Consider the following 25,600-nt stretch of genomic DNA (forward strand, 5'->3'; position numbering starts at 1 on the left):
ACACTCAGTTTGCTTGCTCACTTTTCTTTTACCTTATAAATATCATTCAAGAAATGCACACTAAAATGCAGGGAAATTATACAAGGCAGATAAGCAAAAAGGAAGACAAAATCTTTAAGATCATGCCACCACTGATGACAACCACGTAGCATTCTGTTCTATTAACTGTGAATGGCTTCCATTTCCAGGGTATTTATGGGTAATCCTGGGGTTAGAGAGGGAGATAGGGCTGCCTGTAGTCATCCTCACCCTCGAAGCACAAACAGGTCATCATCTGACCCAAAGTGGAATCACCCTTTACATGCCACTTCCCAACCAGTTTGTAGCCCTATTAATGCCATGGCCTCGACAGAGATCTGCACCAGCACCTTAGTGGCTGCTCAGCATCCCATCTCACAGATGCAGCACATCTCGTATAACAGTTGCCATACAATGTGACAATGGGAGCAATAGAAACTGTGACAGATTGCCTGTCCCTGGCACCTGCCTGAGTACCTCCTAATGACAAGTTCCTAGGGCTAGAATGGATCTTCCCAATAGTAAATAACTTATTTAAAAGCTTCTGATACAAACTGCTGAACATGTACAGAAAGGATGGGTGGATATAGAGTGCCACCCAGGGACCAAGAACATGCATTTGCTACTCTTTGCAACACAGGGTCTTATCATACTTTAAAATCTCTACCAATTTCATCAATTTAAAAAAACTTATCAGCATTCATTTTAACATTCATTCTTTATATATGAATTATTTAGTTCAGCATTGTTTGCAACAGCAAATACGTTACACAACATTCATGAGTATCAACTGGGGAATGGGTTAATAAATTACAGGCTCTTTCATACTATTTAACACTGTGCAGTTCTACAAAGAATGAAATAGATCTAAACAGTCTTAGAAAGGTGGGTCCAACAAAAAATGCTGGGGTGAAAATCAAATTATAAAATGATATAATGGCAAACTGTGTAAGTACATATGCTTGTGTTTATGCATAAACAACAAAAATATGAAAGGATAAATATTAACTTTTTACTAGTTAATCATGAACAAATTTTTTTGAGGATGGGAATTACCTTGCCTTAGGTTTCCTTGTTTAATTACTGTTAAATTTCAAATGGCTAGAATTTAAATGTTTGGGGGGACACAGATGAGACTTCTCTTGAGTATTTGGTGATGGTACAGGAGGGCTTGTTACACTATTCTCTACTTTTTAATAGGTTTGAAATTATCCCTAACAAAAGTAAACAAAAAGTTTTCTCAAGAACAAAACAGTTGCCATCAAGGACCTACGCATGGAGTTAGAAATGTCACGATATTTATCCTCCCCTATGAAATGTGTGTCTAAATGCTACTTCTATTGCAGTGACTAAGGGATCCACATTGTACAACCTGATCCACCACAACTACCCCCACTGCCTACGGAATCCCTGTGAATAGGCACTTTGATAAGAGCGTAGGGAGGGCAACCCTTTTAAAACACTAATGAGCTATTTGTATTTCCTCTTATTGTTAAATGGCTGCTCATACATCTTTCATCCATTGCTCCACTGGGGCTCTAATTAGTGAAATACTATGAATTGGAGACATTAGCCTTTCTTGTATAATTTGTTGTAAATCTTTTCCCAGATTCATTTATAATTCAATTTCAATGGTGGTTTGATATGAGTTTTAAATGCATCAGAAGTAAAACCCATCAATCGTTCTCTTTTCAATATCTGCTTAAAGATCTTCCCTATCTTTCCTGATTAAATGTTTATGTAGGTTTTCTCCTAGTACTTTTATAGTTTTATTTTCTCTACTTAAGTCTTAATTTAGCTGGAATATGATTTGATATAAACTAAGAATCTAATTTTCTTCCAAATAATTATCTAACTTTTCTATACAATTCTTCCATTTCCCACTGGTTTAAAATATGACTGTATCATATACTATATGTGAATTTTTTCTTGGTTCTATTTCTATGCCCCCCGTTCTGCTCTACCAGCGTTACAGGTGTTTGCTGACGCCATGGACCAGATGATCTAGGGGGAAAGCACCTGGAGAGGAGGCGGCCCAGGACCAAGTCTGAGGAGCCCCAACGGTTAGGAGGAGTCAATTTTGGTTATGGATGCTTCTCTGGAAAACCACCCATTTCACTTTAATAGGGGCAGGAAGCATAGATTGAACTCATCCCCCGGATCTGCGGTCTTACCCCTTTATCTGTGTGCACATGGCCTTCTCATTCGATTAGTCTTGCCAGGGGGTCGGTCTCTATACTCTCCAGAGAGCACCTTTTAGATTTATCACTTCTATTTCCCTCATATTCCTTGTATCCTATTAATTCTTTCCCCCTGCCTCCACTGGCTCGTTTTTTTATCCTGTTTTTCTAGTTTCCAGAGATAGCTCTTCATGTACTTGGCCTTTAAGGTTATGCATTTTCTCAAGAACAACTCTGACTACTCTGCCAAGTGTGATCAGTGCTGTTCCCATTGGCATTTTCTAAATTATAAGCAATTCTGGAGTTTCAATAAATAAGTTATAAATAACTGACTAGAAGTTATTGAAAACTCTCGTTTTCTGTTTTTTGGATTCTGAGCCAGTTGGGGGTTTTGTTCACCCTTCTGTTACTGATTTCTAAATTAACTGTATGATGGTAAATACAATTTCTTCTTTTGGGAACTTACTGTACTTCACTGGATGAACATTCTTACATGCCTTCTACACACCACACCTGGTGTGTGCATTGCCCAACCTTCAGCCAAATTAGAAAATTAAGAACAATCCTGGATATTTTCACATAACTTAATTTTGTAATGATATATGGGTTATGATTATGCCAGGATCCACTTCATTGGTACATCATGTTCAACACAAAGAGGCAGGATTAAGTTCTCCTCAGGCTATTTGGGTTTTGAAAACCATCCCAGCCACTTATGAGCTGTGTGGTCCTGGGCAGCTAACTTTGCATCTTTGTGCCTCGGCTTCATTAGTGGGGACAACACTGATACCTACCTTGATTTATAATATGTGCAAGTGTTATGTATGGCACTGATGCATAGGCTCAATAAGTGCTGCCTGTTATAAAATAATTACAGAATATTTCACAAAGCAACACAAAAACAATTGGAAATCCTCTTGTGTTATTAATTTTGTTAGAAATTTTACTGGTTGGTAAAATTCCAGTCTAGGAATCATTTCCCTATTATATGATCAACTCTTATATATGCTCTACAGACACACAAGAGAAAGTGAGTTCTATTTGAGGTACAATTTGGTGGTTCTAATTAATAATCAATCTTACACTATTATCAAAGTCTTGGATGTCTTTACTGACATTATTTAAAGGGGTAAGTGACATCTTTAATGGGCTTGAAGCTCTGTGCAAAAGCACCGGCAATTGACTAGCAGGACTCTGGCCTCCCTACTGGTGTGCAGACCTCTGCTTGGCCTGGGAGCCATGTCTCCTTCAATGCCAACAGACCTTCCTGCTCCATCTGTCTCCTGCTACTCTGGACATATTTTTGAGTCTCATCTAAAGGATTCAGCTTCTGGGTATTTCAATTCATTCACAGGAGACTTGGCATGACTTCAAAAGTCAAAAGCTAATGGCACCATCCGAAGTTTGAAGTCTTACAACCCCTCCTCTACACATCACTGCCAACTCTGTCTTTGGTGTACCTTGACACAAGGCACTTCCCAACCCAGCTCTAAACACCCATCAGTAATTCCCTGGCACAAAGTGAATGAAGTTTAAACTGTCAGAATATTCTGACTTAAAACAAAACAGAACTTATGTCCTAAAGTCAGAATGTTCCAAGAGGCTGGCCCTTGGTGGTAGGAAGAGCGGAGATTTTTACCGGGGGCCACTGAGTGATCTCAGAACACTTACAGCATGGCGATGCCCCAGTGCTTCCCCGCTCTCTCTCCTGCCGCCTGGAAACCGGAGAGGCCAATGAGGGCCACCGTGGGAGTAATGGTCAGGGGCCCGATGTATTTCAGCAGAGCACCGGGCAGGCCTAGGAAGCCAATGACCACTTCTATCAGTGAGGACATGATGATGGCCCCCTGGATCTGAAATAAGAGAGGGCACAGATAAAAGAGTAAGCTGCTTATACACCACATACTCCAATGCCACAACCACAAGCAATAATTCTGCGCGACATCATTATTATATAACTGGCATAACATGGCTGGAAAATTCCTGGGTATGACTAGGGCCTAGCAAATGCAAGTATGACCTGATGTAAGAATAGTATTATAGGAACAGGCACCTGATGAAAAGAGGAACTGCCTTTTCCACTGACAAATGAAACAGATGTAATTTATAATTCCCAAGGAATAGTGCAGTATAAAGCTTCTTGACTTTAAAGAGGTGAGTCCCTGCAGGACACTTAAAAGTCAGTGTTATTGACAAAAGTTCTAAAGGAATGTTTCTATTGTACAGAATGGTTGGGCTGATTCTGAACTAATGGTGAATGATCTTATGGGTTTTAAAAGATCTGGATAAACTGTCAGCCATTCTTCATGTCTAAGGATTCCCACGACCTGTTCTGTTCAAGTGCACTGTATAGACAATTATCTTTAATTCTTTCCACAAATACAGGCAAACACTGAGGCTGGAATGAATAGCTCTGCTGCCTGCTGACAAGCTTCTGTAGCACCTTCCAAAGGAGCCACATCCCTCAGCTGGTTCTGCTGGGGGTGCAAGTGGGCAGGTTTGTGGGTGCACCAGAGGAGAGGAGGAGGGAAATGAAGGGTGATAAACAATATCATCTGGTTGCACAAAGCATTTCTGCATGCTTTATTTTATGGTGATGTCATCTAAATTTAATGGCATATTTAAGGACAGAAATAACCATGTCAGTAGCTGAAAAGGGGGGCGTAGTGCAAGCAACTGTAATTTCTTGGGCTCAACCAACACTGAAGCTGAGGAGAAACACAAAGCAGCCATAAGCAAACAACGCCCCTCTTACCTCGCGGATGCGGGGATACCAGATGTGCTCTGTGTGTAGCAGTTCTGTTGTTCCGTTGGCAATTGAAACATCTTAAAAACAAAAACAAAGACAAAATTTTTCTTGGAGTGACACTGATGTTTCACAGGACATTCATTTCACTCTTTTTAAGAATTTCTTCCCTGTTTTTAAGTACATGTGTATAAATACCCATCCCTAAAATTCAATAGTACGGCTTACCATACTGAAAGGTGGATTCCCCAGCACTAACTTAACCAAATTTAATCACTGATTGAGAGCTCCCAGCCTGTCAGAAGCTGACTGCACATGGCTAGTGCCAGCCTCACACGAAGACCAGCCCTTGCAGCAGCTAACTGAAATGCCCAATAGCAAGGTTGCCTAAGGTTTTAAAAACCTAGATAAAACAGAGGGCTTTCTCCAGTTCCCAAATAAAATCAGTGGTCACAAAGTAACTCCTAGGAGCAAGGAAGGAAATGAAAGCTGGAAAACTTTGCTCCTAGAACCTAAAAATGGAACAGTATTTTGAGAGTACCACAGGTCTGGTTTTCTCAAATCCCCTATCTTATCTTTTCCTGACTTTATCGGGTTACTTAAGGATCTTTGCAATCACTAAGGGGAGCAGGGGGGATGAAAGTCATTTGCAGAAAACCAAAGCAGCCAGATCCTTAAAAGCAGAGATGTTTCAGAGAAGGGATGCTGATGCAGCAAAGACAGTGATTACTGGTGGTTCATAAAATCCACTGAAAGAAAGAGGCAGAAAAATAGCACAAATACATTTCTCTTCATTCCCAAACTTATCGATTTCATTAGCATAGAGAAGTGAGGTCCCTTCTGGTCCTCACTTGCTCTGGGGTTAGGGATGAATGAGTGGATAGAGAGAGAGACAGAAACACGATCCATAGATTGGAGCATTCTAAGCTGTTTGTTGGTTTGTGTGTTCTGTGCCTGATTCCAGAAAGGATTTAATGCTGCCAAGGGCAGCATGTCCAGGCCTCCCTTTATCACCTGCATTAAAGGACCCCAATGACATATGTGGAAATAACTGCAATTACCTGTGGTGTTACATTTCCATTTATCTAAAGACAGGATGGCTCGAGCAGGGGCCAGAAATGCAAAAGCACTGGCCTGAAACAGGGGTAACCTAAAAGAAACGAGACCAAAACCATGATCACGGCATCAGGAACTACCGAGGTAGTTCACTATTTGACAGCTTAACAGTCTTTTCCATACACAAACAGCACATGAGTAAATGCAGGCACACCTGGAAGAAAGAACCCCGGTCTGCAAAGATCGCCTCTGCCATGCAGCCAGGGCCACTGGCTTCTCCTTCGCTGCCCTTCCCTCAGACAGCCTCAAGATGGGCCCCGGGGAGCCCTGTACCCCAACATGGGCCTGCCATTGCCACCTATCCCCTTGGGGGTGGGGACGTTGCACATTTGGGTGTCTCCCTTTCCTGCTGAGCTTGTGAGGTCCTCATTAAACATGAGTACATGTCTTCTGTTTCACCACTCTCTTCCTCCCCTTCAAGTTCTTATCGGGCATCATAGAAAAAAAAATTATCTTCCTCTGCTGTTCCACTTTATAAGTCAAATCTGCCCTAAATCATAAAGGATAAACATTAAAATCATGTTGGTGATTTAGATCTACTGAGGAAAAGCAAAGCTGTTACAAATCAACAGTAGGTATAATATTCTGCTCAATCATAAAGACTCAAATATTCTAAACCTTATTTTTAAAGGACCCAGAAAATTTGCAGACTCTCTGTAAAATCTCCTGCCCATATCCTAAATGCAGAGATACTCAGATGTCATCATTCAGTTATATTTTAGATTCTTCACATTAACCTTATGAACACTTGAGCTACTCAAATTCAAAAGATGTTGCCATGTTTTACTGGAAATCTATAGTATTTCAGCTACAGTTCGACTAAGGTGGCTTTACGGGCTAACATGAAGCCTTGATCACTACTTTTAACATACTTTCAGGATAAAATACACAACTGGCTCCTGTTCGCAGAGCAGGGAACTCCAACATGCCCAGATCCTTTTTAAATACCTCGAAGCAGCCTTGTATGAGTGTCCTGGCCAGCGGGACGGGAACCCAGCATGCCCTCCCTGAGCCGACAGCATGTCCTGCCATGACTGAAACAGGAACTGGACTGAGAAACAGAGTGGCTCTGGCTGGAGGACAAGCAGTTGCCTTACAAGGGCAGAGTCGGCACACACCATTCTGAGCCAGATAAGGGTCAAGATTCTCTAGTTTTCCTGGCAGTTTCAATCATGCAATGAAGTCAATTGGGATCAGGCAGGCTGATGGCTTTAAGACACAGTGGCAGGCTGCACCGCACAGTATAGACCAGATGCGCTGCTGGCAGCCAGTCACACGGGCATGCCCTCCACCAACCATCTGTTTGTAATTACCTGTCCGGAGAGGCCCAGAGTATAGTACCATCAAAAGTGGAAGTGGCCCTGGTGGGTGTGGCTAGGTTGGGCATCGTACCATGCACTGAAAGGCTGTGGGTTCGATTCCCAGTCAGGGCACATGCCTGGGTTGTGGGCTCGATCCCCAGTGAGTGTCATGCAGGAGGCAGCTGGTGAATGTTTCTCTCTCAAGTCAATGTTTTTCTCTCTCCCTCTCTCCCTCTCTCTCTCTCCCCCTTCTCTCTAAATAAAAATCAATAAAACATCTTAAAAAAAAAGTGAAAGTGAAGGTCACCTGATGTGGGAACATAGTATATCAAAGGGGAAAACACTGTTTGATTTAGACAAATTCCTTAAGCACAATTTTTCAGAAATGTAAAGAAAGGATAAGGGAGGTCAGCATCTAGTTGGAAATGGATGCAATCTCAAATGGTCCTAACAGCATGTGTTTTGCTGTGGTTTCAGATTTCAAGCAATGAATCCTAGGACAATGTAATGTGGGTTGCACTTAGAAAGCTCATCCTTAGGAACACTGCAATCGACACTGCTTGGGTGACAATAGTAATGTGGGACAGTTAAGACTGGGTGTGGGTTCCACTCCTAGGGACATGAACTATACCTCAGTCTGCACTTGACCACTGATTGGGTACCTTTCAGGGGAAGCATCTTATGGTTTCACCCCAACCAGAGGCCCTGAGAACTCACCCACTTTCAAACAACCAGGATGCTGGATCCCTTTGAAAGTGGGTAATAGAAAATTTCCACCTGTGCCGCCCCAGACAAAGCCTCCTGTGGTGATGTGGAAAAGGCTGCACACGCCGGCTTATGCACAGAAAAGACGTGCTTCCTGTTCTGCCACACACACTGCCTGGCACCAACAGGACTGTCTCAAAGACAAGTGGCCGCTTTACAGGAAGCAGCATTCGGTACCCCAGCAGTGGCCTCCATAACTGGCAGCATAACTCAGTGGCTTGACTGAATTATTCTTAGGGAAAGTTGCAATAGGGGCATGTGACTCCATTAAACAAGAGCTTCCCTAAATCACAAGCAATAAAGCCAATTTTCCAACAGAAAGACTGAACGTGCTCAAGCACTTGCTGGTTTCATCTGCAGCGTAATGCTGGTCAACCCTAGGGGCTCTCCTCTCTGCACCTCACTCACACAAGCATCCAAAACTCCCCAGGTAGCCAAGACTGCCTGCTCTTTTATTTTGCACTGATGACTGGAAAGGAAACAAATTAAACCATGCCCTTCTTTACACCCAGGGCTGGCAAACGGGCCCAAGAGCCAAATCTGGCAAATTACCTGTTTTTATGAGTCAAGTTTTACTGGGACACAGCCACCCTCATCTATTTCCGAGGTGTTGACAGCTGCTTTAGAGCTTCAATGAGAGAGTCAGGCAGTCACAACAGAGACCGTAAGGGCCTAAAATATTTACTGCTTGTCTCTTTACAGAAAAAACTGGCCTACTCTGTCTACAGGAAAGTATATCTTAAATATGTGAAGTGGTGGATTTTTGCAGACGGAAGTTTTAAAGTTAACAGTGTCACTAGATGTTAGTAGGAAAAATTCTGAGCAGACAGGCACCTTTGTCTGTCGTGATACATCCCCATAGCGGGCTCTAGCCCCAGGACAGCAAAGGAACCTAGCCAGCCAGACAATCCTTACTTTGTTCAAAACCCTGCTGGAGGTCCCCCATTTCCTCCTCAGTACCCAGGTGACCCCAGCATGTCCCCTGGCCTCGCCTCTCACCAGCCCCTTCACACACCTGCACTCCAGGCAAACTGGCCCAGGTTCTTGCCTCTGAGCTTTTGCTCATCCCTTCTCTTTGTCATAACTCATTTGTAATGTTCCATTTCTACTCATCATTCAAGGCACAGGTTCCAGGATCTCCTTCTTGGGATTTGTGATGTCCTTGGGACTCTCGGGCCAGGATTTCTACAAGTCACCCCTCACCCCCAAGTCACCATGAAGCTGCTTCCTGATTCCCTGGGGATCACTGGTTAAAAATGGATATTTCTGATCTTACCATTTGCAACAACACAGATGCACCTAGAGGGTATTATGCTAAGTGAAAGAAGCCGGACAAAGACAAATACCATATGAGTTCACTTATATGTGGAATCTAAAATACAAAACAAACAAAACAGAAACAAGCTCATAGAGCTAACTGTTGGCTGACAGATGGAAGGGGGTTGGGGGAATGGGGGAAAAAGGTGAAGGGATTAACAAGTACACATTGGTAGTTACAAAATAGTGACGGGGATGTAAAGTGCAGCACAGGGAACAGATTCAATAATATTTTAATAACTATGTGTGGTGCTAGGTGGATACTAGACTTATTGGGACATCATAAGTTATATAAATGTCGTCACTATGCTGTATACACAAAACTAATATAATACTGTCAACTGCAATTTTTAAATTTTTAAAATGGAGATTTCTGAATTCCACTTAGTCCCAGTTAACAGGAGTCACAGGAGGGTCCTCACATCTGGATTTTGAACAATGACTTCTGGGTGAGGCTGAGGCACTGAAAGAGAGACAATCCCTATGTCAAATGAATGGATTTATTCTGGTCACTTGAGAACCATTTCTTGGGTGTCTGCTTAACACAGGCATACTTATAAGCAGGCACAATGATAGAAAACACTACCCTTGGGCCCTTAAGGAGAGGAGTTTCTGTAGTGTGGAGGAGATACTAATTGTGGCCACACGTGAAGGGCAGTGATGTGGTGAGGCATGGTGTGTGGGAGTCTGTGGAAGAATCACTGAGGCATAAGGACAAGAAGGAGGTCATCACACGTGCAGGGGGTTATGAGCAGTCCAGGCAGAGAGGGGCAGGTACAAAACAAAAGGCACACACAGACCCTGAATCCTGGAGAACTGCAGAGGCCTTACTATGGGTGGGAGCGCAGGGATTGGTGTGGTGATGGTCAGAGGGGACCAGGTGGCAAAAGCCCTGCTTTCCTCTTGTGGGCCAGGGGGAAACTACTGAAGGCCCCTGCTCTGAAAGGTCCACTTTGGGAGAACTGGGAAAGCTAATCTTTCACCCCAACACTGCTCTCAGAAGGCATTCCAACAGGCTGTGGCTGGCACTATTTGTGATCTTTGTTTTGCAGACTCATCCTATGATGTCGTCTCAGATGACCTGCCAGCCCCCAGCCCAGGACAGGTCTCTACATGCACCTTGGCCTCTATCCGCTCCCTTCACAACACTAAAGCAATCTGCTTTGACAAGCTCCCTGTGTGCTACTGCCCAGCTCCCTGTGGGCTGGAATCACAGGAACTGGGACTGTTTCAGCCATCGCTATATCCCCAGCACCAACTATCGCTTAATAAATAATAAATTGAAGGTGTTATTTACAAATATTATTGTTTGAAAGGAATTTTATTAGACTAAAAACAAGAGGCTAAATCTTTCTGCATGTTGATTTTAACTGCAAATTTGGGAGAGAACTTTTAGATTAAAAGCACTAAGCAGAGAGAGAGTAAAATGAGCATAAATTTTCAAGAGAAAAGCAGGTAACTACCCCAGTCCTCTGAAGACTGCAATTGTAAAACAATCTCTAATAAACATAAAGAGGTTTGGCTCTGAGGAGCTGTAGTTTCATTTGTTAATCTGCCATCAGGAGTGTGTCCTAAGTGCCTTTAAAGAAAAGCAAAACACAACTTGTCAAAGAACACTCTTCTCTTGATTGACAACATTTTCCTATCATTTACTGTAAGTATATACCAATCTGTCAGCAGAACTGTTGGAAAGTAGCTTGCAGACATGGTGCACTTCACCCAAATCCTTTAGCTGGCATCCCCTAAGAATAGGTGTGTTCTCCTACATCACTGCCTCCCTCCCATCACCCCCCAAAAATGTGAAACTAATTTAATAATGAAATCTAATATCCAGACCATCAATTTTTCTGATTGTTTATAGAAATACTTATATCTGCCCCACTCCCTCAATCTAATCAGAGTCCCTATACTGTGTTTGGTGTCAAGTGTCATGTTTAGAGCCAGGCTAAGCAATTTTGGCAAGGAGGCTGCTGGAGTGCTGTGCACGCCTCATAGCCTCACGTCAGGAGGCCTGTCACATCAGGTTGTTTCCACCAAGTGGAATGCTTGGTTAGGGTAGTCACTGCTAGAACTCTCCATTTTAAAAGTACGTTTTCCATTTTGCAATTAATAATCTGCAGAGTCATTCTTAGTCTGTGAAATTATTATATCCCCACTAGTTTATTAACACTCTTACATAGTGGGCCTAAAAATTATGAGTTTCCAATTTTATCATTTCATACATATTTATTAGTGTCCTTTTGAAAAAACAGCTTTTCTTTTTGTCCAATTTTATCGCCTTTTTTTTTTTATCATTGTAGATAAATGGATTCCTTTTTTATATTCAGTTCTATAACTCACTTCCATGACTATTCTTTTCCATAATTAAATTGTTCTGAACCTGCCCAAAGCAGCCTATTCAAGCAAGTTCCCATTCTTTTTGACATAACACCCCCCATACTCCTCACTTTTTGAGCAGTTCCTTGCTTTCAGGCAAGGATGTTCCAGGTTCAGCTTGTACTTTTCTCAGCCCTGGCGTCAAGCACCTCTCCAAGGAGCCCAGGTTAATTTTAGTGGAAAATGCTATTTCGAAACCAAGATCTGATCACTAGATGGCTCACTGTTATTAGGTATCATTTAGTGAACAGAGATACATATTTTTTAAATCATGGAGTAAAAATGATACCTCCACTTCAATACAGTTGAAAGATTACCTTCTTTTCATATATATCTCTCCTTCTACACTGAGCATCCTGATTGCCAACACGATCAATGTACTTATTCATTTGTTCCATCCTATAACATCATATAGCACAGTTTCAGAACTATACCAACATCACTAGTAACAAGACTACTAAGTATAAAATTTCCCCTTTTTTGTCCTTAGAAAATATCCCATTCAGGGTGTGTAAAGTACTGTTCTAAAGTCTGTGAGTTAAGTCTTTTCTCCTGTGTGGTTAGCAATATGACATATAGTTAAGTTCACTTGTTTCTGTTCAATTCAATTTCAGAGTTTGCTTTTCTTCATCCTTCTAGATTTCTTTTTTTGAATATGTTGAACATTTATACAGTTTAAAAATCAAACCACATAAAGAGATATACCAGGAAACACTCTCTCCCATCCCTAGCCCCTCCAAACCATTCTTACGACAATTAAGCATTTTTGTCTATTCCTCACTTATCATTGCTATTTCTTCTTTCTTACCAAATATATAAATACAAACACATTTTTGCAACTTGCTTTTTCAACATACCCTGAAACAGTTCGGAGATATTTTCTCATTTTTCTTAGGGCTGCACAGGACTCCACTGTGTGCTATACCATAGCAGCCAGTCTCTTGCAGATGAATATTTAGGCTGTTAAATATTTTGCCATTACAAATTACACAGCAATAAATAACTTTTTGTATATTTTGCATATGTGGGCATGTATTTTCAGAGTAAATTTCTAGAAGTGGGGTTATTAGATCAAATGGTAAATGCATATGCAGTCTAGAGACTGTAAAATTCCTCTCCATTGGGGCTGAACTATTTTCGCTCCTGACAGCAATGTGTAAGAAAGCCTACTGCCCCACAGCCTTGGCGAAAGAGCAGCTTGTCATGGTTTTTATTTTTTGCCTATCTGACAAAGGTGAGAAATGGTGTCTTACGTTAGCTTTCACCTGTGTTTCTCTTATCAGTCAATTTGGTGAGGATCCTGTCATAGGGTGAAGAAGGGCCACTGCGTAATGGTTTTTGTGAACTGTCCATGTCTTTTTGCTCTTCTTTCTATATGACTTTTGGTATTTTTAAACACTGATTTTTAAAAGTTCTTTCTATAGTAAAGAGACCTTATCTGTGATATGATACAAATACTTTCTCCAGTTTATCTTTTTTTTTTTATGGTGTATTTTACAATGCAAAATTTTAAGAAATGTTTTTATATATAATGGCATAAAATTTACCATCCTTTTATTGTTCCTGGAGTTTGAATCCTAGTTTAAAAGTTTAAAACCATGTCCTGGCCGGTGTGTCTCAGTGGTTAGAGAGTCAGCCTGAGCACCAAAGGGTCTCGGGTTGCAGGTTCGTTCGCGCCCCAATTGGGGCCAATCAATATGTCTCTCTCACATCGATGTGTCTCTCTCTCTCTCTCTCTCTCCCCGCATCCCTCCCTTCCACGCTATCTAAAAGCAATGGGAAAATATCCTCAGGTGCGGATTAACAACAACAAAAAGTTTAAAACTTCACTTCTAGATTAAAAAGGGAATTCACTCTGATTTCATTCTAGTACTTACATAGTTTTCATGATTCTTGCATCTGATCTCTAATTCATTTTGAGCTGATTCAAAGAAAACAACTAAAAGCAAGTAAAACCATTATCTTCAAGTTCATGTTATTCTGGTTTTACAGGTAAGTACTACACTATTCTGGTGAGCACTGTCAATTAGAAAGGCTCCTAAAGAGCCTCGGTGGGAAGGAAGCTGCTGACCAGCGCCTGTCCCCCTGGAGCCACAGCTCACAGCAGCGGGCTCTGTTCAGATGGTGCATGGGAACTCTGGAGGGCTAGCTGGGTATGATTCTGATAACCTCCTTTTCAAACATGATAGTATCACCTAGTTCAGGTCAAGGACTGGCAGGCTAAAATACTTTTATTACTTAAAGATCTAATCAGTCACAGAGAGGCACGAGAGAATTCCTTGGGGTGTGGCAATGTTCTGCTGGTTGTGGTTTATGACTGTACACGTGAGTAAAACCTCATATAACTGTACATGTAAAAAAAGGTTAAATGTTACTGTATGTCAATTACCCCTCAATAGATATGATTTAAATGATGTCTATAAAGTAAGTGTCTTTCTGGGGATGGGAATGGGAGGAAGATGACAACACAGTCCTTAAATGCTAGAGTTATGCTAAATAGTTAACAAAAAAACGCGGTATTTTAAGAAGACATGAGCTTCTCCCTGATGCTTGCTGAGAAGCTCTGTCCTCTAGGCCTATGTAGTGCTGCTCTATCCCTGCACAGCTTTTGCCATGACAGTCACCTGGCTGAAAGGAAGGCTAAGGGGGGAGGGGGCAGTGGGCCATGAGGGGAAGGAGCCACTCAGAGCATGTGGGAATGTGCAGGGCGACAGTGGGATGTGACAGTCAAGGGGGAAAAAAAAGGCTGTGGGGAACTAAATATACTCACCCCACATACACTCAGGGGACCCAGTCAGTCTCCCAGTCCCCAGGACCATTAGAAATATTAACAGAGAAAGAGTGTGTTAGGAAAAGCGGGAAGACCACCCGAGAAAGCTTGAGTTGAAGGAGCAAAGCCGATGGTGTGTGGCCATGGAGCTCACCCAACTGCCCTGTACGCTCATCAAAGACATGCTGCTACCAAGGGTCCAGGTCCCAGCCCACAGCTACCCCTCTGCCCCACCCGTGCCTCTCTGCTTCCTCCCCTTGCATAAGGCCCACTAAAATAATGAGTGCCCACAGGCGATGTGGACAGGTGCCCAGGATCAACCAAAAGGAGGCTTTGAGACCAGGCTGCTTGCCCAGGGTCACATGAAAATGGTGGAACAAGAGCGATGCCACCTCTAATGTTAACTCCCGCCCCCACCTCCGCCACAGCAGGTTAGGGGGGTGAGGGAAAGCTCCCTCCTCCAAGGTCATTACCTCCAGGTTGACAGGCCTCCATTTCTTTAATATACAGGGTGAGGCAAAAGTAGATTTAAGTTGTTCATATGGAAAATATAGTAATTAATAAATAATATAAGAATAAACTGTTTCATGTACTCACAACTATAAACTTGCTTTTGCCCCACACTGTCCTAGCTAAAAACTTTAGTTAAATGGATATAACAGTAATTTTTTTAATTTGGTGGGGAAAACCCAATGTGAAGTCACCTATGGAGGAATTTTTGCAAAATTTTCACCCTTAATCAACCATGCCTCTAGCCCCATCTCCCATTTGGAACAAATAAGGGGTATTGTGGAACAAATCAAATACTACCACGAGGACACAATCAGACAAATTCAGACCAGAGAACACTTCACAGACAACAGGCCTGAACTCTTTAAAAGGGGGTGATACGGAGGGAAAAGGTGGGGACTGTTTATTATTGAGACCAGAGAGATACAACAAACAAATGCACCATATGAACTTGACTGTACCCTGGTTCAAGGAGGTAGAGGGACTAGCCATAAAAGATATTTTAGGGAAAACTTCGGGAATTAAATATGACTAAATATTAGGTGATATGGCAAAATGACTGTTACACAGGAGACCCTGTGAGTGGTTTACCTAGGAGACCCTCATCCCTAGGAGATACTGAGGGTGAACTGGAATGCTGTCTGCAAGTTTACTTTCAAGTAGTTAAAAAAAATGCACATGCACCCCACACAGTCTCCCTACCTCAATCTAAGCACTGTACCCCTCGATTCTTCTAAGTTCTATCAACAGTTAAGGGTTCAAAGCCCTGGACTTGAGACCTTGAAGTATCCTGGAGTCATCCTTATACTCGGTGAGCACACAACATACACCGGCCCCCAGACTCAAGGAGATGGAAGAGAGGGAGGCTGCCTCCTCAGAGCAGACAACAGCACTGGGTACAAGGACAAGGAGAGGCTCCTCTGGGAGGGGCCACCCCACCTACCGTCTTTACTTTTGCTGGAGAGCTCAGAGTGATGCCTCCAAGAGGTGCCTGAGGCAAAAGGCTGCAAGTGAGTCCCAAACACAGAGCCTGCCACACCTCAGGGAAGGCTAGGGAAGATCAGTGTGGCAGGCAACGGGGCAGGGTGATGAAAGAGCCCTCTTTCACCCTCAGCTCTGCACTGACACGTAGGATGGGGGGGGGGGGGGGTGATGCAGCAAGACTGCTGCAAGCTGGCTCACAGCCCTGCCCTGATCTCTTGGGATTTTAAAGGCTTTGTACTAATTCCTGGAACAAGTGCAAGGGGTGGCTGGGATTGACATCACAAATTAAACAAAACCAGAATGTTGAAACCTCACTCAAGGAAACTCAATGAAGACCTAGTTGAAAGCAAAGTGCAGGAGATCAAGGTCAAAGGGGAGGGGAAGGAGGAAAACGTGGGAACAGAAGGTAAAAGAAGCAGGCATGGCACAGACAGTCCAGTCCCCACAGGCAGAAGCTCTGGGAAGCACTAAAGTCACAGAAGTCACACACCTGGGCTGGGACCCATGCCAGGGGAGATATGCAGTGAAGGAAGGAAGGTCTGCGGCCCACGCTGTACCACACACACTGTGTGACCTCAGCCCAGCCCATGGGAAACACGCATCCTAAGGAGTGATTGTGGCATGGTGACATCTTCCAGCTGCAGTCTGAGCTCAGGCTCAGGTTTGCAGAGGCATACATCTGTGTCCCTTCACCACTTCCCTGTCAATTTTGAGTATTTTTATGGAATGAAACAGATGTCTGGGAACAGGGTGTCCCCTCTTCACCAGGGTGCCCGTGTGAAATGAGGAGGGGATGGCCTGGCCACCGCCCACAGGTTGGGATGCTCACACTTTCTTCCTCTGAGCGAGACCTGCAATAGTCTTAGCTTCCTCAAAATAAAGGGCCCCAACCTCACAAGCACAGACCATGGTCTTTAGGTCCTAGGCACTGGCTGCATCCAGGACAACAGAGTATCCAGTACTCAGCAGGTGGTCAGCAAATAGGCAAAGAAGTGTACAGAACTCACACACAATACTATAGACCACCCTGAGTCGGGATAGTCTGAAAATCCATCTTAGAAATCATGAGAGCTGAACATGAAAAACTTTTTCTTCTGCTCTAAGCCTAAGTGCTGAACTGCCCCTTCCCCCCACAAAATAACCCCATAAAACAAACAAATGTACAGGCCACCTGCAATCCTATGGCTGGATACTGGGAACAAACCCCACTCCTGGCTACGTCAGCACTTCCCTCCTGCACTGTCCCACCCTAACAATCCCTCCACCCCAACTGCTTTATCTGTTTATTTGATCCTGTTGTAACCAGGAAGTAAATACATAAGTCTGTTAAAATGATCGATCATTCATAGCCTATGATAAGTGTCTATGTTAGTTTAGCATTTAGCAAAACTAAAAGACTTTTTATATTATTCATGCACCATAACTTCCCGAACATATTTTAGGAAGTTTATAATAATCCATGAATGCACAATGGATCCATTAAAATAATGGCAAAATGTCATCCACAGGATACCTAAGGAAGAGCCTCCTCTCGTTTTCACACAAGGAAACAGAGCTGGAGAAGTCGCCTGTCCAGGTCTCTCTAACTTCTCAGGCTTGCGTGTTCCACTCCCCCGGTGCGAAGGAGAAGAAACCATCATTTGCCACATTTTGTAAGCTATCGCTTTACACTGGGAACTGTAGGCTCTGGCTGCCCATGGGATTACAGTTTAGCACTAAAATACCCAACAATGTGACCTAACCAGCACTGGCAATGTGGCTGGCTACGCTGACCTTGGCATGCGACCAGGGCACAGTTGTACACAGTGCATATTATACCGCAATAAAGATCTTCATTCCCTCTTCATATCAACCAATAATTCTCAACTACAGGCACTGCCTGAATGTACAGAGAGTTTGTGCTACAAGTTCCTTGATGAGTCAGTGAGTTGTTTAGGAAAAACACTTCCCTGGAGAACCAGTGCCCTATGTGCAAGGTAAGGCTCCTGAGTCAGCCAACAAAAGCTTTTTAGTCCATTCTGGACTTGAAATATGGAAACATAAACGCTGTATCAAAAGAATGAAAGATGCTTCCAGCCAAACTTACCTACCTACCTGGAGCTAAGGAAACGGATCAAGTCCTCCCTGGAATGCCCAGAACACATCTCCTTCCCTGCAAGTCAATGGCACCCCTGGCCCTACCCTCAGGGGTTCTGTAAGGAGACCCTCCCTTCTGAGGTAAGGGATCTGCTCAGCTTGGTGGCCACAGGCAGTCCTGCAGGGGACTCCAAGAGTTGGCCAGCCCCACAGCCTTCAGTCCACATGGCTTCCTTCCATCAGCAGCTCTGCCAAGGGAGCCGCCATTTCCCTTCCCAGGGCACTGCCTGTGCCGCCAACCAGGATGCCCTAACACTGTTCCTGGATCTCCCCACACTCTCCTACAAGGGCAGTCCCCTCGAGGCCCGAGGCTCCTGCCTCATTGGTATACAGTCCCTTCCTCCCCAGCTGCCTCTGTACGATCTCCCTCTCCTTCCCCCAGCAGGCAAGGCAAAGCCCTTCCACTGGGCATCTCATGGAGCAGGACAGAACTAGGACTCTTAAGCTTACTCCGTGCCTTTCCCCTGAGGACAGCCCAGTCCCTTCAGGCTCCACCGCGTGAGCAGAGCCGCAGAGCAGAGGAAGAGGCTGCAGTGTGAAGAGCGCGGAAGTGGGGACAGGAGAAAACTAAGCAAGCCTGCAGGAGGGAGCAGGAAGAGGGGCGCCCCTCCCTCCTCTGCCAGCTCCTCACCAGTTGAAGCCGGGAACAGGGATGCAAAGGCGAACAAGTCAGAGCCCTGGCGTCAAGGAGGGGAGCACAATCCAGTGGGAAAAGGCAAAAACAAAAAAGGACACCGTGGAATAAGCCACATTAGAAGAACATACACAAGATGCATATGTGGGAATTCAGAGAGAACAAAGGAGGCGTAAAGGAGTCAGGGATGCTTCAGCGAGGAGGGACCAGCCAGACCAGAAGGATGAGCAGGGTGGACGGGGTTGCGGGGAGCACACGCACAGCAGGGAGAAACAGCAGGGCAGCTCGGGGAGGAGCTCACCCCAGGGTGAGCGCAGAGAAGGGGACAGCAGGCTTCGGAGGCATGGCTGGAAGGGCGGTGGGACAGAAAGCAAGGGAGAAGCCTAAAAAGTGGGCACATCCTGGTTTTACAGAGGGAGCGGGGCTGCAGCCCGGCAGCTCCAAGGAAGATGCCAATGTTGGAAAGACAGCACAGGGGGCAGGTGCACAGAGTGGGGCAAGGAGAGTGGCTCTGGAGGCAAGGAAACCAAGCAGGAACCTAGTAGAACAGTCCAGGTCTGAACTAAAGGAATATGGGTAGGAGGGGTACCGGAGAGAGAGCCTGCCCTGCAACGGGTGGAATGGAAGGAGCTGCGTGAGTCAGACTGTCCAACTTGTACATCTGAGTGGGAGGTGTTGCCATCCACCAAGAGAAGACACATGGTGGGGGCTGGGGGAGGGGGGAAGGCTCACTAGAACAACCCGTCCCCCCACCCCAGTCAGTTCTTTTAAGCCATCCTAGGTAGACAGTATTGTTCGATGCCTTCCTTAGAGGGGCTTCAGGATCCCAATTTAGTATCCCAATCTCACCTGCATCCAAACGTTGTCTGCAGCAGAGTTGTGATTCCCACACAGAAGAAAATGGTCCCGATGAGCTGGCTGGTGGCCCACTGGTCGTACCCCACACACATGGCATCGGCCAGCAGAAAGGGCACTGCGATAGTGCCGCTGAAGCAAGTCAGGTAGTGCTGTGGGTGATGGGAGACAGGGAAAAGAGTAAACCTTTCCTCGTTTTCATCCTAACTCACCCCTCCAATGTTTTTTAAAAATAGCCCCCATGAAAAACTGGGGTGTTTTTTTTTTGAGTACACACATATATCATATACCAAATCATACTTCTTTTTCAGCATGTCTCCTTTCCATTACATTTCCTTGTCTTACTGCTCACTTGTATCATTACGGATTATTCACATGAATCCAGGCCAGTATAAAGGAAGTGCTTAAGATAATCACTGGTGATGCTTTACTTCTACAATTCCTACTGAGGTTGTCTGCTTTTTTCAAATGCTTTTCAGTGTCGCTTGCTAGATTTATAGGTCTTTCTCCTCTGATAGGTTCACATGAATTATTTTGTACTGAACCATCCTTGAAACAAACTCCAGTTAGTTTTGCTGTATCTTTCTTCTGCGAGTTAAGTGTTGGCCAATATTCTATGTAGAATTTTACGTCTATACTCTTGAAATAGTCAACTTTTAAAAAAATTCTCTGGGGGTTAAAGTTACACAAGCTTCACTGCACAGGACTTTCTATCTTTTTCTATGGTGTGGCACTGTTTGACAACAGTCATACAGGAGCTGTGGGAATGCTCCACAAAGACCCCAGCCCACTCTTCCTTTGGGGGCCCTACCTCAACTCCTAGTAGGATAGGATATTCCCAGAAGCTACTGCTCACTTCCCTTCCTCCCAGAGGCCTGCTTGTTTTCAGTGCCTACTTATATAGTAAACCAATTTTCTTCCCAATAGTTCCCCATCTCTGCTCCTACTTACCAAAATATGTTGCCTGCAGCCCATAAAGCCTAACTTTTATAACTCTAATAGGTATGTTTCATGCAAGAAACAGAACATTACCATCCAGGACTTGTCAGCTGCTCACAAGCTTAAGAACATTGTGCACCATCAAGAAGGGCATGATGCATGCAGGGTTCCCCAATCCCATTTGACCAGGAAAGACTTCTTCTAGAAACATCTATAATATAAACATTTCAAAAGCAAGTCTCCTGAATCTGTTTTGGGATGCTCAACCCAAGGAAAATTATTAACATGAGTACTCAGGTCCTTTGGTCATGACTTCTTTATTAGACACCTTTCAGCCCCAGTTACTAAGTCCTGTGATACCTAAAGGAGGGGGCTGGTGAGGGGGGCCTGGAAACCTGAGTGAAAGCATCAGCTGCTGGAGCGGTTACAGACCCACCTCCAAGTGAATAAACCTGGCTGGGCAATGAGACTGACTTTCTCAGCATCTGAAATATCCCCGATTGAACTGATCATTCAGACTTAAGAAATAATAGAAAGTCAGACCTGAGAACAGAGTCTGGGCTAAAACAACCAAGGCAAAGACAGGCCAAGGGTGGGAGTCCTGGAAAAGAGTTTCCTGTCTCATCTCCTTCCTCTGAAGCCCCACTACAATTTGAAAGTGGGAAAAGGGTGCTGAGAGATGGGAAAAAGTACCAAAGATATAGGAGCCCTGCAGAAGCTTGTCACCTTGTGTCACTTCCTGCCCTGTCCCCCAGCCCAGCCCCACCCTCCGCCCCTGGCAGCTTCCCTGCTCTGCTCCCACTGGAAGCTGCAGCAAACAAAGTAGCTGCTACTATGGCCACATGTGCCTTCCTTTAAAAACAGGACTGAAACCTGCCATTTACGTCCTGGCCAACATGACATTTCTCAGTGTCACCCGTGTTTATGAGAGTTGACCATGGCTGTGGGTTGGTTAACTGAGCCAGGAATGAGAGATGAAAACTGGTCCTTCCTCTCTCCTCTTCTACTTTTCCCATCCCTCTGTTCCTCCTCCTTCCTATAGCTCTATGATCTTCTGTCCTTCCTTCCACGCCAATTCTGTTGCTCATTCCCTGAACGCTTTCCTTCCTTCATTCCCTGTCTAACCTACTCCTCCTGTTCTTTTCCTTTCAGTACCATGAAACTGATGCTGACAATTTCCATTCTTCACTCTTAAAAGAGTAACTTATAACAAAGTCATCAATAAATAAAAATTAAAATTGAATTTAAAAAACATCCAGATAGAGAACTTGAGCATTTGCTGGTGGTTACATCCTAAACGAGCCATCTTACCTGCAGCCCCAGAAATATGCACAGGTACCAGGGAGGAACGTCTTCTATGGTGTAAATCATGTCCGATCTCTGGGGGTCTAGACTGCCAGTGCTATCCAACGTCTCAGCCAGAGAGCTCTGTGAGCGACAGGAACAAAGGAGAAGTTTAATAAAAACAAGGACTCAAGTCAGCTCAGCTCAGTACAGGCCCATTACTGAAAAGCAGCTTTGTAAAGTGGCTGCCTCTCTCCAGTAAAATTAAGCCTTGGCTACCTTTGACGCAATACTCAAGCACACTGGCTCATTGGGACACCTAGTCTTCAGAGTTTGGGGGTTCAGTATCCGTTGCCACTGACTCATCCCCAAGAGCACCCACTTTGCTCAGAACTTCTCCCCAAGCCTGGGGACCACCTGTGTGGAGATGATGCTCCCAGGATGAGACCACAAAGTAATACCTTGAGACATGAGCAGTCCTTGGGTGGTGCCCAGAATGAAGAAACAATATAAAATGCTAACCACTTCCAGAGAGCACTAATCTGCCATTCCTATCCCACCCCATCCCTGCAAAGGAGAAAGATCTTTGTGCCTAAAAATAAAGTCCTACACCCTTGTACCTAAACACTGCTGCTCAGACACAACACTGAATGAAAAAAGCAAAACTGAAAAGTATGACTTGAATATGACCTTTCTGAGAACTTTTTCTTCCATTCAAACAACAGGTAATGGGAGAGTTCATTGTTGAGGGTTACAATGGATTATGTATGTCTTTTAAACATTCACTGGTAGAGTACATGTGTGTGAAGAATTTAATATGTAGTAATATGTAGTCAATAAGTAACTCAGCAGGTCTGGAATGTCCAAACCCTGCACATTTCAGGGAAAGGCTTGGCCCTTACCTGGTACCTGGAAGATAATAGCTGAGCTCTTGGAACCTCCTGCCTCTTAAAAGTATATTTGCTTATCTGAAATCTTGGACTGCCCTAAGCAGTTTATGCTAACAATGTGATCTATGGTGAGGGCCTTGGTCTTCATGGTATCATTTTGACCTCTGAAGGGGCTGGAAATTAAGGTCAGCCATGCAGTCATCTGCCATACCTACATGGCTGATCCCCAATAAAACCCTGGACACCAGGGTTCCAGTGAGCTTCCCTTGTTGGCAGCACTCCTTGAGCACCGTCACACATTGTTTCTGGGAAAATTAGGCAGTGGTCACACAACTCCACTGGAAGAGAACAACTGAAAGCTCATGCTGGTGTCCCCTGGACCATTCCCTATGCGCCTTTTTCCCTTAATTTTAATCGATATCCTTTCTCTGAAATAAGCTGTAACCATGAGTGTAACAGCTTCTCTGAATTGAGTCCTAGCAAATCACTGAACCTGATTGGGGAACCCCCAACTTGGGAATCTCTAAACTCAGTTGACTGTTTTGCTGACATGATGCAACTATGAATACTGGACTTGCTATACAAAGGACAATTCAACACCACCACATAATCTGCAGTCTCCAAGTGGGGAGTGTTATTTCTCACAGAATAACAAAGAGAAATTATCTGAAAGTACGATAATACTTAAAATGTCTCTCAGTACAACCTGTTACAATACTGTAAGCAATATTATTCTGATGATTCCAAAATAACTGGTTTTAACTACTATTGATGAACAGGCCTGGCAGGCTAAGATTAAGAAGTGTATGTACAATAATACATACCCACACACACACACACTAGATTTTTCTTAGTAATGAGGGTGGTTCTACAACACAGAAATGTCACTAATATAAATGTCCACAAATAGTATTGAGCCCAGGTTGGGGCGCATTCTGGAGGCAACCAATAGATGTGTCTCTCACACGTCCATGTTCCTCTGTCTCTCTCCCCCTCCCTCCTTTCCACTCTGAAAAGCAATGGAAAAGTATCCTCCAGTGAGGGTTAACAAAAAAAATAATGAAAAGGAGCATAACGAAACCTATTCTACTCAGTTCTATGTAAATTGCATTGAAAATCAGAAGGAAAGAATCAATTTTTTTAGAAAAAAATACTTCACCAAAACTGAATTAACAGCAGATGCCCCGGGCGGCTCTCTCTATGGAGCAAGCCCTAGCCTTTCCCCCACCCCTGCCCCAGGCCGATTCCCTTGCCTGCCTCTTTCTCCTAAGTTCCAAGGGCCCTTCTTCTATAGCACACTTCTACCTGTGCGACTTTCTAAATAAACTTTCTCTTGAGTCTTGGCTCTGAATTCTTTCTTAAGCAGAACTCAAGAACTAAGGTTACTGAATCAAGGTCTGGCCTGACTCCGCGGTCTAACACCTGGTGCCATTCTGCTGCCAGCACTTGCATTTCCTTTTCTTCTTACTGCCTCTTACCTTTCTCTCTTTTGCTTGGTATTTATTCCTAGTAGTTTCAATAGAAAATAATACTATGCCATAATTTGAACATGTACCTTGTTTTCGTGTGTACATATATTATCTGTGATCTTGACAATAACTATGCAAAGTAGGTGGCACCATTTCACAGAATTATGAAATATATACTGTTGTTTTGAATTTCAAAACACAATTACCCGTGTAACTAATGAACCCAGAAGTCCTTCAAAAGGAAAAAGTGGAAACTGACCCAGTGAATGCCAGACTCAAGGATGTATCCAACTGCAGTTCTTAGCGGGAAATGGGGCATAAATGGAGCTGTTTTCGCTCCTATGAAAATATGAAAGTTGCAAAGGCATGTCTGAGTATGTTTGCTGCAGTCTTTTTTTAAGAGCAAAAAAGTGTCCATATTGCTGATGTCCAGTAACTAGGGGGTTATTTAAATAAGTGGAACACTCGGCAACAGCTAAAAAGAATGGCTTAGATATTTACATACTGACCTAGGATAATGCTGACAATATATCTGTACCGTTTTTTTCAGTTTGTTTTGTTTTGTTTCTTTAAAACTGCCTCTTTATTTAGATGCTTCTTTCTCAGTATCTCTCTTTTTTAAAATATAGTCCTGTTTTTATTTTTATATGAACATCTTTTGTTTTAATGTTGACATTATTGCAGGTTATCTGTACATTTAAAAAGTTGCAAAATGATATTTAGAATATAATCTATGTTAAAAAAAAAAAAAGGCAAAAGCAAAGAAAATATCTGTATGATGGAAACACCTAGAAAGAAGAACATCAATCTATTATTAGTGGTTACTGTATCCACTGTCCATAGTACAAAACAGTGGTTCTAGAATATGCCTGATTTTTTAAGTTGTAACTGTCACCATAAAATTAAAAAATCTATGTTTAAAATTTACTTAGAGTGTCGTCCTGATACCCCAAGGTTGCGGGTTCGATCCCCAGCCAGGGCACATACAAGAATTAACCAATGAGTGCATAAATAAGCGGAACAACAAACTGATGTTTCTCTTTCTCTCTCCTCTTTCTTGTCTCTCTAAAATCAATCAATACATCTAAAAAGTCTATCAAATAAAACCCAAATGAAATTGAGAAGTCTTAGGGCTGCAATGCAATCTGAAAATGCCACATTATTAAACTTTTCCCATGTGTTAGGCACAGTGGTAGATACAAAGGAAAAAGAAATCCAGGTATCTGGACCTTCTTTGGGCAGCTCTCTCCTGGTTTCTAAGAAAATGGTCACACAGACTGACCTATCAAAAAGATAGGGTGAGGCAAAAG

General features: G+C 43.6%; 1 protein-coding gene across 3 annotated transcripts in view; it reads right to left on the minus strand.

Moving 5' to 3' along the window:
- Nucleotides 1–25,600, minus strand: part of SLC23A2 (solute carrier family 23 member 2) — a 105,150-nt gene that overhangs the window by 23,649 nt on the left and 55,901 nt on the right. For all 3 annotated transcript variants that reach the window (XM_087818855.1, XM_087818856.1, XM_016212056.2), the window contains 5 exons: nucleotides 21,959–22,075; nucleotides 19,703–19,860; nucleotides 6,006–6,094; nucleotides 4,954–5,024; nucleotides 3,870–4,051 (listed from right to left, as the gene is read on the minus strand). In XM_087818855.1, coding sequence (XP_087674981.1) covers nucleotides 3,870–4,051; nucleotides 4,954–5,024; nucleotides 6,006–6,094; nucleotides 19,703–19,860; nucleotides 21,959–22,075 — 617 coding nt within the window. The remainder of the gene's footprint in view (nucleotides 1–3,869; nucleotides 4,052–4,953; nucleotides 5,025–6,005; nucleotides 6,095–19,702; nucleotides 19,861–21,958; nucleotides 22,076–25,600) is intronic.

The sequence above is a fragment of the Miniopterus natalensis genome, chromosome 7 (genome assembly GCF_054644295.1).
Source record: "Miniopterus natalensis isolate mMinNat1 chromosome 7, mMinNat1.hap1, whole genome shotgun sequence".
Lineage (NCBI taxonomy): Eukaryota > Metazoa > Chordata > Mammalia > Chiroptera > Miniopteridae > Miniopterus > Miniopterus natalensis.